The 12,253-nt window shown below is 34.3% G+C and overlaps 1 protein-coding gene across 5 annotated transcripts in view; it reads left to right on the top strand.

Annotated features, from left to right (window-relative positions):
- The window catches only part of Lrif1 (ligand dependent nuclear receptor interacting factor 1), a 62,511-nt gene extending 53,095 nt beyond the window's left edge, over positions 1–9,416 (top strand). For 3 of the 5 annotated variants that reach the window (XM_075981664.1, XM_075981663.1, XM_075981665.1), the window contains exons 2-4: positions 4,527–6,054; positions 7,236–7,505; positions 8,291–9,416. In XM_075981664.1, the coding sequence (XP_075837779.1) occupies positions 4,540–6,054; positions 7,236–7,505; positions 8,291–8,722 (2,217 nt within the window). In that variant the 5' untranslated portion in view covers positions 4,527–4,539 and the 3' untranslated portion in view covers positions 8,723–9,416. The remainder of the gene's footprint in view (positions 1–4,526; positions 6,055–7,235; positions 7,506–8,290) is intronic. The other 2 variants (XM_075981666.1, XM_075981667.1) reach the window with 1 other exon arrangement.
- Positions 9,417–12,253: the final 2,837 nt, after the last annotated feature.

Here is a 12,253-nt window from a genome sequence, read left to right as displayed (position 1 = left end):
GAAATATATTTATATCAAAGGGGGCTAAACAAAGTATTGAAATAGTTTTCTTGGATTGGCCATTGGGAAGAATTACATTGGGTTTTTTTTTGTGTGTGTGATACTTTTGAGGTTTCACGATTCCTGGTATTTGAAAAAATAATTGCAGAGTTATTGAGTTTCTCATCTTAAGAAACTTCAAATTACTATAAAAAACAATATTTGATTTCTTTTTTAAAAAGTAGGTAATAGTAAGGGCATTATACTCCAGTATTAACTGGAATAAAATCAATAATGCTTGATATTCTAAAGTTGACAAAAATTTAGTTGGTATGACTGTCAGATATTTTATGGAAGAGGTAGAATTAAAACTTCATTTATGTTGTTGTTGATAGACCAAAGAATATTTAGTTCAATAATGCACTTGGCATAAAGGAGTTTCTCTGATAAGAGCAGAGATTTCATGTAGAGAAGTTATAGGTAACAGTGGTATAGCTATTGATTGTAGTTTGGTTTTTTTGTGTGTGTGTTTGTGTGTGGCAAACTGGATTGGCTATGGTAGGTATTCATTTAAAACTGATATGAAGCAACATTATGAGACCAGTATTACATGCTAGTCAGCAGCAGTTACAATCAGAAAAGCTAAACACCATTGCAAAATACAGGGATGAGATGAAGAATGCAATACACAAGGTGGTGGGAGCGAATTACTGGATGTTCTGGTGGTAAAGAAAACAAAATGGGGAAGACTTAATAGAAAAGTGAAAACTTTATAGTTTTGCTATGTCACTCACTTAGAATATATTTCTTAGCTGTTTACCTTTTATAAGCATGTATTCATTGTGCTATGAGGATAATAGGTCAAAGCTAATCAGGTAATCAATCTATGTGAGCTAACAGTCAATGCTGTTACATGGTTGGAAAATAGAATGTAGTACTAGTTTTCATAGAGATTAATTTTGCCTGTTGGATTTTAAATGATGGTATTTAAATTAAAATGTTTGGTAAAAGACAACAATTGTGAAGTGAAGATTAATAGTGGGAATAGGAGTGAAAAGATGTAACTAGTGGTCATTATTGCTGCAAAGAGGGTCATTGAGGGAGTTGTTGAAACCATGAAAATGAGCTCAATCTTTAAGGGAAAAATATCTTGAAGGAGAAAAATGGGATTAAAATGAGTTGGGCAAGAACTATATTTGGGGGAATACTTGAGGATGAATACTTAAAATACAGGAAAGTTAGTAAGGAAACATTAAGAAAGTCAAGAGAACCCATTATGCACAATAAAAGCCATAAAATGAGGGAGATATAGTAAGAGTGTCATTTGCACCAGGCAGTAGTGGCACCACACCTTTAATCCCAGCACTCTACCTAGTGAGTTTCAGGACAGCCAGGGCTACACAGAGAAACCCTGTCTCGAAAACCAGTGGGAAAGGAAACTGTCATTTGCAACAGAGCATGTAGAGAATGGGGTGAAAGAAAGACAGACTTAAGTGTGAAGACATACTTGATAATCTTGAGAATAATGTTTTAGTAGAAATAATCACAAAAGAGACCTTTAAGACCTTCTAGAGTATTGCTTCTTAATTGTGGTTTATTAGACTACATACCATTTCCTGTCATTTGTACTTGTATCCAGTTCATAATCTTTTTATGATCCTCTGTGACTTCATCCTTTTTTTAAAAAAGTTTTATTCTTTAAAATCACTATAGAAAAGCAAAGAAAAATTAAGGCACTGATTTACATATTCTCTGGTTCATCTCACTTTTAGAAAAAGAAAAGAAAAATCCCTTCTTGCTCGGTTTCTCCTCTAGCTTGTTTCTCAGGATTTTCCTCAAGAATTAAAGTTTGTAGGAGTTGTGTGTGTTTACTCTTCAAACTTAACAATTTTTCTCCACTAAACTACTCTAAGTCTACTAATGACTCCTGGCATTGTTTCCAGTGTATGTGTTTAGTCTTCCTCCAACTTGACTCCCAGAAACTTTTAGTATCATTGTGTTCAAGTCCTTTCTTTGGCTTCCTTTGCTTCAGAAATAATAATAATGAACTCTCCCTTCCATTTTTTGAGATGCCATCTTAGAGTATGGAAAGGAAGATATTCTGGCCATTTGAGTTTCAGGAGCCCACAAGATTTTGAGTAAAAGCCAAGGGAGAGTTTGACTAGATATCTTGTATCCTAAAGAAGCTACAGATACAAAGATTTTATTGATAATAATTCATTAGTACTTAGGAAACTATGTGATAAAGAGTACAGAGTAAAAAAGACTTCTGTTCTTTAGCTATGATGAGTTCTCAAAGATGGTTGAAAGTCTTGGAATGAGGATATTTTAGGAAAAGGTTCAGGTGCAAGCATTTTTCTTAATCTCTTCAAATGCATCACTTATCTTATTTCATGATGATTACCTGTCTGTGTTTATGTACTTAGTTATAGTGGGGGATTCAGTAAATTGCTTATGGGCTCTGATAGCAAATATTTAGACTTGGAGAATCATTCAGTCTCTCTTGGAGCTATTCAGCTCTTGTTGCAGCTCGGCAGCCACTGTGTAATAAACAAAACTAACATATTTTTGCATACTGCAGTTTAATCTCATGATAGAACGTGGTACAGAATTCTCTTTTAAAGTGTTTTTCATCCTTTTAAAGTTCGAAAGCTACATGGTTTAACTTAAAACCAGAATGGCTTAGGTTTAGCCTACAGGCTATAATTTATTGATCCCTTTCCCCTAATCAAAGCCTGGTGTTTGAACCATGTACTTGGTGCTTCTTGATTGGTTTTGAGACCTCGTATTGTTCTCTCGCTCAGGTTCACCTTCAGTCATCTCCATCTCCTAAGTGTTAAGATTTTGATGCATGAGTAACCATGCTCATCTCTCACTGAGTATATTTTCATTTAATGCTGAATAAATTTATGTTGAACTTACAGTTGCAGAGATAGTGCAGATGGATCTTCAAACCCTGAAAGCAAGAATTGAGACTTTTCTTTGTGTTTATACTTCTCTAAATCTATTAAGAGTTAGTGTAAGTTTTCATACACAGAAGTCTGTTTCCAAACTTTCTGGGGGAACATGTTGTTTGGATTGTAGTGAGGATACATAGAATTCTGGGTGTTTTTTCTTTCATTAATACTTGATTTTCAAATCACATCCATAGGTGGTAAAACAGACCCTTACACTGTTGAGAATTAGTGTTTGTCTTTTAAGGTTTTCTTCCTTTGCATTTAGTCAAACCTATTCAATCTATGAATGTGTACTCCATCCACAGTTAACGTTTTTAGACTGTAGCATGAAAGACAGTCTGTAGACAAAAGCTTAGGTATATGATAAGAATATGTGGCATGAAGAAAATTAACTGGGATAAGTTTATTATGAAGAAAGGACAAGGATAGTTAAGTTGGCTAGAGAATGGATCTCTCAGAAGTTCTCATTTCTTCTGAGACTTAAGCTCCATGTAGAGTTGTATGAGAGAAGCACCTTGGTAGAAGGAATTGTCTTGCATTCCATGAGAACACTGCACTTTCTAGGACCTGAAAGGTGGTTTGGGTATAATTTGATAAGTCTATACCAAGTAACCAGCAAATCTGGATTATAAAGAGATTAATGTATCTTGGCTTTCTGTAAAACTGACAATTTGTATTAAAAATACCTCATAAGAATGGAGATCACCATGGACAAATTAATAAAAAGTATTCCCGGGGGCTGGAGAGATGGCTCAGAGGTTAAGAGCATTGCCTGCTCTTCCAAAGGTCCTGAGTTCAATTCCCAGCAACCACATGGTGGCTCACAACCATCTGTAATGGGGTCTGGTGTCCTCTTCTGGCCTTTGAGCATAGACACAGACAGAATATTGTATACATAATAAATAAATAAATAAATAAATATTTAAAAAAAAGTATTCCCTTTCAGTTATACTCCACCTTTATAAAAAAAAACTTCCCCATCAAAATTTCCATGATATTATGTATAGAATGTTTTATTAAATAATTGCTATATTCAAGAACTGGGGAACATGAAATCGCACATACATGGAAACAATAATCTAAGAAGGAAATGGTTGCTTCATGAGTATGTCCATTAAGCTGACAGTAGAAGAACATGACAAACTGAATTATTATCACATGAGAGATCTCAAGCAGGAGAAAAAGTTGTCAGAATTTGTCAAGGGAGAGTGATAGAAGTAGCACAATTAAGAGTTGGAGTAAAAGTCCTGCTCAGTAAAAGTAAAGGAAGACAGTAGGAAGAAATTAACGAAGAAGCGAATGATGATAGTGTGGAGTCTTTTCTAATAGCATTGTGTTTAAGTGCAGTTTTAGAAACCTTTTTGTTTTGGAATAAATGTTAGTATTTCATAATCTACTTGTGAGATCTGAATCAAAGTTGATTATATCTTTATCTTCAAAATCTATTCCATGATCTTTTTACATTGCAAACTTAAAGTTACATACTGTTATTAAATTTTAGTATCTAAAGTCATTGCAAATACTTGTTTTAAATAAAATGTATATAACATGTAGTATGTTGTATTTATTTACTCAAAATATTCTTTTAAGTGTTTCAGACTGCATGTACCAAGTAGTTCAGACGATTGGCACGGATGGAAAAAGTCTTCTGCAGTTACTTCCAATTTCTAAATCTTCTGGAAATCTTACCCCGGTAGTTCAATCTCCAGTGGTATTTGATGCTTTGAAAGGGAATACAGGAACACCAGTTCAAGTTACTTTTCAAACTCAGATTTCCAGCTCCTCTACAAGTGCACCAGTTCAATTACCCATTTTTCAGCCAGCCAATGCTACAAAGTATTTTCTTACAAGAACAGTAGATACATCAGGAAAAGGTAGCGTTACTTCTGTGGGGACTGGAAGTCTTACGCCACCAGTTTCTAATGTTGAGAGTCATGGTGTGAAAATTGATGGACTCACCATGCAAACATTTGCTAATCCTCCCTCAACACAGAATTACTCATCTTACTTTGTAGTCAATACCCCAAGTCTTCCAGTGAATGTGAATTCTTCAATTTTGCCTTCTGGGCATCATTTACAGATTCCTGTGAAGATGAATTCTTCAATTTTACCTTCCGGGTATCATTTACAGATTCCAGCCTATGCTGAAGTGCAAACTACACCTGCAACCACCTTGTCTCCTTCAGTTCATCAAAACATCTGTGGAACTGCAACTACAAGTACCTCCGAAACAGTTGAGTCCTCCCAAATACCAAGAGTTTTTTATGTATCGCCTGTAAATTCAGTGCAAAATATAGTTACCGAGAACTTGCAGGATATTTACCCCAAACAAGTGACATTAAATACCTCGAACAGTCCAGTGAACGTTGCTTCACAGACAGAGTTAAAAGGTGGTCAGCACTCTCAAGCTACTCAAGTGGCATGGAATTTTCAAGAGAATCTACAGCCTGCTACTGCTATTTCATCCCTTGTTCCTATTAAGTCATCAAATGTGACATCAAAAATTATAAAAACTGTTATAGGTAGAGAAGTGATGGGAGATAATATTAAAAGTACACATCTGTTGACTACCATCAGGTCTCGAAGGACACAATACATACGTGTGCCTTTTAAAGAGAATGCATTGGTAATGCTTAATGAGAAAGTCTATCTGATGACTAAAGAGGGTCTGCCATCACAAAATGACCAACAGAATTCTGTTTCTTCTGATATTCCACTAAGAAAAGATTGTTCAGAGGTAGTAAGTTCAAGTCCAGGCACAGAAATACCCAAAGAGGTAAATAGTTCTTTGATTGAAAGTAAATCTTTGGAATTGGAGACAAAATCACTTTCAGATTCCCAGCTTGCTTCCATGGCCAGTCTAAGAGCAGAGAAGAATGAAAAAGTGGAGAGCCCATCATTTTCTATGACAAACTCACATACTTTGAACCAATCCTGTAACTGCCTTAAACAAAACCAGACTGTGTTTACAAACCCAGTTTTTCCAGATGGATTTAGGACAGGACAGAATGCCCCCAGGAAAGAAAATCTCATCCAGAGCGTAGAGAAAATATGTTCCTCTGTCGATGCAGCAACTGTTACTTCACAACAGTGTGTTTTCAGAGACCAAGAAACACAGGTAATTTTCCCATGTCGGGATGCTCTTTTTATATATCTCTGAGGAAAAAATTTCTTAACTATCAAATTTGTCTGGTACCTGTCTACTACACACATACCTCATCACACCTGCTTGCTTAAAGCGTTCATCTGGATAAATATTTGAGCAATACAATTGGTAGAGTCTAAACAGATCTTTCTCTTCCATTACTTAGCTTAGTAAGTCTGTAAAACAAAATGACAGAACAAAGTTCAAAAGAGTTGGAAAGTGAGTGATGTCTTCAAAGATTAGTAAGGTTGTGTGAATGTGCATACATATGTATAATGCATATCCACTAAATAGCATATGTTTTAATTTATGAAAAGATAAGCTCCATAGAAGAGAGACAGGGTTTAAAGACTAGAAACTTTAGAGTGGGACTTTAAATTTTTTTCTTGCTTTGTTGTTGGTTATGGTTGTGGGAAGAAAAATCAATTTTTTTAAGTACTAAGAAATTGGTCAGAACCTTTCCTTCAAATGGAATTTTTATCAATGTCTTTGAGTGTTTGGCCTTGAAACTTTTGGAGGGAGGGGTTTTCTTGTTTGTTTTAAAACGTGTATTTCTTTGTAGACCTTTATGATTCCTCTAATTGAATATCTGTCAACTTCCTTTCTTAATACACTTTTTCCTTGTTTTCCTAGTACTATTAGTTTCTGTACCCTTCATTACAGAAATCACTGAATTTTAAAGACAGGAATGTAAATTCTAATAAAAATGAGATTGGTTGATGACATTAAACTTACAGAAGACTTTATTCTTTACATACTGTTCTGTAAATCATTTTTGTTTTGATTTACTTGTTTATTTAGTGTCTCGATACGTAACTCAGGTTGGTCTTGAATTCACCATCGTCCTGCCTCTGCTTCCTGAGTTCTGGGATTACAGGGTACCTTGCCCTACCTAGAGTATTTTAAAGTTATTTTCATATCTAGTCTCTCATTTACTTGAGGATAAACCCTTCATTATTTTTCTGTATAATAAAATGAGTAATTGTGTAAATATTTTAAGTTCGTGTTCATTTAAATTTAGTTTTTGAATGCATGGTAAATGTGAACTCTTTAAAGCATGAATTGTTCTTTTGTGAAAGAGTAGATAATTGCTTAGTTGCTTGTCTGACAGAGTAACCTGAGCAATTAGCAATATTTTTTTCTCTTGATTCCAGACCCAGTCTGAGATGGCATCTATGTTAAAAAAGGATACCCAAGAAAGAAATAACAAGAAATATTCTCAAGGAAGCAACACAAAAGCGTCATATCTGAAGAGTGATACTGAATTTATAAAGCTCTTTGGTCTTACTAAAGATTTGAGAGTTTGTCTTACTCGAATTCCTGACCATCTGGGCTCTAGAAAAGGTTTTGATTCCTTTAATAATATGGTGAAGAATAATTCTTACAGAGATGCAGATACTGTGATGAAGGAAGAAGTAAAACAGGTAATAGTTATTTTAAGTGTATGGCATTTTTATAAGTATGACAAAGATGTGGTTATATTTATCTTTTATTTGGCTTTTAATGTGCATTAGATTGATGATTTTTACCAAATTTGCATATCTCTTACAATGACAAAAGGTATCTTAATACACGGCTACAAATAGATCCCTAGTTAATTTGAGTTCTGAGTATTTTTAGTTACCTTGCTTTTTCCTTTTGTAATTAAAAAAAAATTAGTCAAAAGCATTTCAACTAGTTAGCCTATGTTAAAGAATTACCTAAAGAAAATAGGTATAAAGAAAAATGAGCATGCTGATATTCATTGGAGTATTAATATTTACTATATTTTAAGCAACATATGTAGTCAGTAATGTACTATAATTATGCTTACAAACATTATAGTTTAATATTCTGAACTCCAACCTTTTCAGATAAACCTTCTTAAGGAAACTTGTGTCTACTTTGCAAATGAAATAAAAATTTAAATCAATTGTTTATCTCAGGTATTTCTTAGGTACTGTTTCATTTCAGTGATAGGCCAGCATGGTTTCTAATACTCAATTTAAGTAAGAAAGTGTAAATAAACTAGCTTGTTTTTTAGAACTATGTGACTTTTCATTTTGGTTATCACATAGTAGGATTCAGTTTTTGCTATAGTTATCCCCAGTAAAATTTGTCGAATCAAATTCAGTTGCTATTATTTGTGTGCTAACTTTGATTTGAAAGCATGTGGCATAGCAGTAACATTATTATTTTTATTATTATTTTTGTGTTATTAACATTGCAGCACAGCTTTCCTAAGAAAAGAAAAGCAAAAACTGTTAAGAAGATGAATTACACAAAAAGGAGAAAAATAAAGAGGGCTAGTGACGCGATCGTGAATGGAACTGATGATGCCAGTTCCCAACTCCTTGGTGTTTTACCAACAGCAGACATACCGCAGCATAACATTGTCACAGACACAGCCAGGGAAGACAAGAGAACTGAGGTAGAGAACTGCTCCTATGAGAAGCAGGGAAAAGGCACATTAACTTCAAGTGCATCGTGTGAACAAAGTAGTTACTTTAACAGAAGCTATACTGAAGATATTTTTCTGATAACACCACCAGAATTAGAAGAAACCATTAGAGATGAAAAAATTAGAAGACTTAAGCAGAATCTGAGAGAGAAAGAAGCAGCTCTTGAAGAAATGCGTAAGAAGATGCACCAAAACCAGTAACGAGTTAAAGAACTGTTACTACAGTAGTCCCCTCTTACCTGATGTGGATAGAGTCAAGACCCCCAGTGGATGCCTGGAAGTGGAGATAATACCAAATTATGTATTCAACTGCTGTGGCATCATTACGTTTATTCAGATAACTAAACGTTTATTTAAATGAATAATAAGTAGTATATACAGTGGATACATTTAAGAGGAAAATTGTTGTCCTGAATAGGAATTTTTTGCCATGCTTCTAAGAATGGCATGTAATTTAAAAGTAATGAATTCCTTTCTGGAGTTTCTAAATTGATTTGGACGGTTTTTCATGAAAACAGAAAAGGCAACTGCAAGCTATAAGGGATTGCTGTCACTTATAAAAAGGCACTCTGAAAGTGTCTTTATATAAAACTTGAGGGACACTATAAATGTTGGGTCATATGACCTGTCAATTTACATGAAGTATTTCGACTTATGTGTTTTAGAAGAATATTTTTGGTATTTTTCTGTGAAATGGCATTCCCCAAATTTGAATATTTTGTACAAGTTTTCTGTTATATCTTTAAATTCCTCAGGTCTTACTCTGACAATAAATATTGTGTACTAAAATCTGCAATCCAGGATAGGAAGTCAGCTGTAAATTTAACTTTACCATTGAGTTTTTATGTATACTGTCTTGATCTTCTTACTTATAATATAAAAATGATACAACCTATTCACCGCTGTTGATATTTTTATTCCATGAAGAAAATCTTAAAATTTATTCAAATATTCTTCAATATTAAGGGCATATTTTTTTTAACCTGTCTACAATCTTACATATTTCAAAGAAGTTTGAAATTTAGGCTATTTCATGATACATTTTATTTTTGGCCTGCAAATTATGTCAAATGAAGCTGGAGAGATGATTCAGCAGCTAAGAGCACTTGCTATTTTCCATGGGAACAAATTCAGTTCCCAGCTCCCATGTCATGTGGTTCATAAACACCTGTAATTAGAGCTTCACAGTACCCAATACTGCCTTCTGACTGCCAGCACCTACATACATACGGCATACACTCATGTAGATACATACAAGTAAAACTAATTCTAAACTATATGTTACTTTAACAGCACCTTTTTTTTATGTGTGCATGCATGTCTTGCATAGATTATCTGAAAGGCAGATCTGGACCTTAGACACATGTAAGATTTCTCAAACAACAATTTTTCTATAGAAACATCCATTTTTTTCTGGTTAATCTTTGATTTGGGAAAGTTTGGTAGTATAGTGAATGGATGGAGAATTAAAAAAGATTAGCTAGTTAAAAATCAACAAATCTCTAGAAGTAGGAATCATATACTGTAAAGACAACAAGAACAAACCATAAACAAGTATTAAATAGGAGTAAAACAATACATCAGTTTGATTTGGCTGCTTTTTGTAGTGACAGTTTTGTTGAAGTATAACTTGCATACCATAAAATTTACCCTATTAAGTTAGACAAATGAAAGTATCAATAATTTCAGAGCACCACACCCCCCAATATAAATTTTGTAACCATTAACTGTCACCCCTTCTTTATCTTCAACTATGCAACATTCTGCTTCACTAGAAAGTTCTGTTTGTTACCATTTCATGAATGTGGAATCATAGGATATATATTTTTTGATTGTTTTTTTTACTTGGCCAGATACATGCAAGGTTTATTCATAATCTAACATATATTAGTAGTTTGCTTTTTGCTGCCTGGCAATATTCCATTAAATGGAATCTTAGTATCTGGAAGATTTGTTCTTGAATACCCCAAGGCTGTCAAAATCCATGTGAAATTTCTTATACATAAAATGGCATAATGTCTACATAAAATCTTTTTGAGTATATTTAGTTGTATAAACCCTGGACCACCACAGTAACTCTTTAGCATTTTGAGGACCTACCAGACTATTCTAGTTGAGTTTTGTTATCCCCACTCGGTAGGTCTTGTCAAGGCCACCAGTAACATGTGTCTCCATTTTGGGGTCAATTGTCAGTCTTTAAAACCAAAATTTAATTTCATAGCCTTATTTTCTTTTGGTTAATGTTTAAAGAAGCAGTGAGCACATAAGTTGTAGAGAATGCAACAAGTAAAAATGCTAAAATTTCAGTCCCATTTGAGGGTTCACCACTAACCTTAAACCTTTTTGCTCTTTTGCTACCCATATATGTATATTTTTACAAGAATAAGATCCTTGTTTAGATTATATATCACATTGTTAATGTCAAGCTTTCTGTTTATTTTTGAGACAGGGTCTCACCGTGTTATGCAGCTGGTCTCGGACTTGAGATACTTCTCCCTCTGGCACCCAAATACTATGATTACAGAGTCTACCAGCATGCCTGACAATTTTTAGATTTTTCAGTAGATTCTAATATACATGCCAAACTCACTTCTTTGACTTGGATTATTAATTAAAGCTGTTGATGTGGGATCAAATTTAGGACTGTGCCTGTTATCTAGCTTCTAAACCCCATAAAATTCTTGTATTTCCATATATTTTTATTAGGTACAAAGGTAACTGAGTTCTGACTCTTTTTCTTTGATATTTGATACATATTTCCCTTATGCCTCAGTGAATCATGACTGAGTCTATTTCCTTGCTGATTCCCTCTCTTCCTAATCTAATTATTTTATGTGCCCCAGGCCTCAGTTTCTTTGTTTGCTTCTCTGTTTCTACCTGCTAATTTTCTTGGTGACCTCATTCAAGTTCAGATTTCTTCTCACACCAGATAGGAAACTGATTGATTGCAGACCAAAGTATGAATACCACTAAAGTCCAACTTAGTGCACCAATAAATTTTATTGGGGTTATTAACAAGAATGTATATGGCAGGTTATTTAGAGGAACAGGAATGACTCAAAACTCTATCACCCAACCCCACCTCATTATGGACAACTGCTCATGAAAACAAAGCCTGCAGTACACAACCCTACTTGCAGGCCATCCCAACAGGTCCAAGAATACCCTTTCCAGACAGCTCAGGTAGTCTGAGCCTACTCTAGGCATCTGGGCTGATCTTTGCTTTTTGTGGGGGTAGCTTATCTTGTCTGAGAATCATCTGGAAAGCTGACTTTTCTCAGAGTGTCTTTCAGCTGGAGGAGGGCCTAGTGAGTGGTCATTTTCAAGGTCTTCCTGAAGTTATTTTGAGTTCATGTCCCAAACTTAATGAGCTTCCCTGCAGTATGGAATGTTTCACTTCCCTTTAAAACATTCCTGTCCTAAAGTGTTTTTTTAACCTCAAAAATAGAGGTTTACATTGAGAAAATTGCTATACGACAATCTAACATGGTTTTAACATTCTAACAGTGTTAAAGAAAATGAGTGCAGCAAAAGTCATGATAAACATACTTTTCATCATCAATTTCATTTTCTTGTCTTTTGGTTCATGTATTATTTTTGCTACATATTATTAAGGGTTTGTTATTTAATTCATCAAGTGTATTTTTTCTGATACCTTTTATGATACTTGAAGGGTGACTTGAATCCTTTATAGAAGGATTACCAGGGGTAATAGGGATATTGAGTTTGATC

Source organism: Microtus pennsylvanicus, chromosome 7, assembly GCF_037038515.1.
Source record: "Microtus pennsylvanicus isolate mMicPen1 chromosome 7, mMicPen1.hap1, whole genome shotgun sequence".
NCBI lineage: Eukaryota > Metazoa > Chordata > Mammalia > Rodentia > Cricetidae > Microtus > Microtus pennsylvanicus.
The sequence above is the reverse complement of the archived record's forward strand: the minus strand, read 5'-3'. Positions and strand labels throughout refer to the sequence as shown.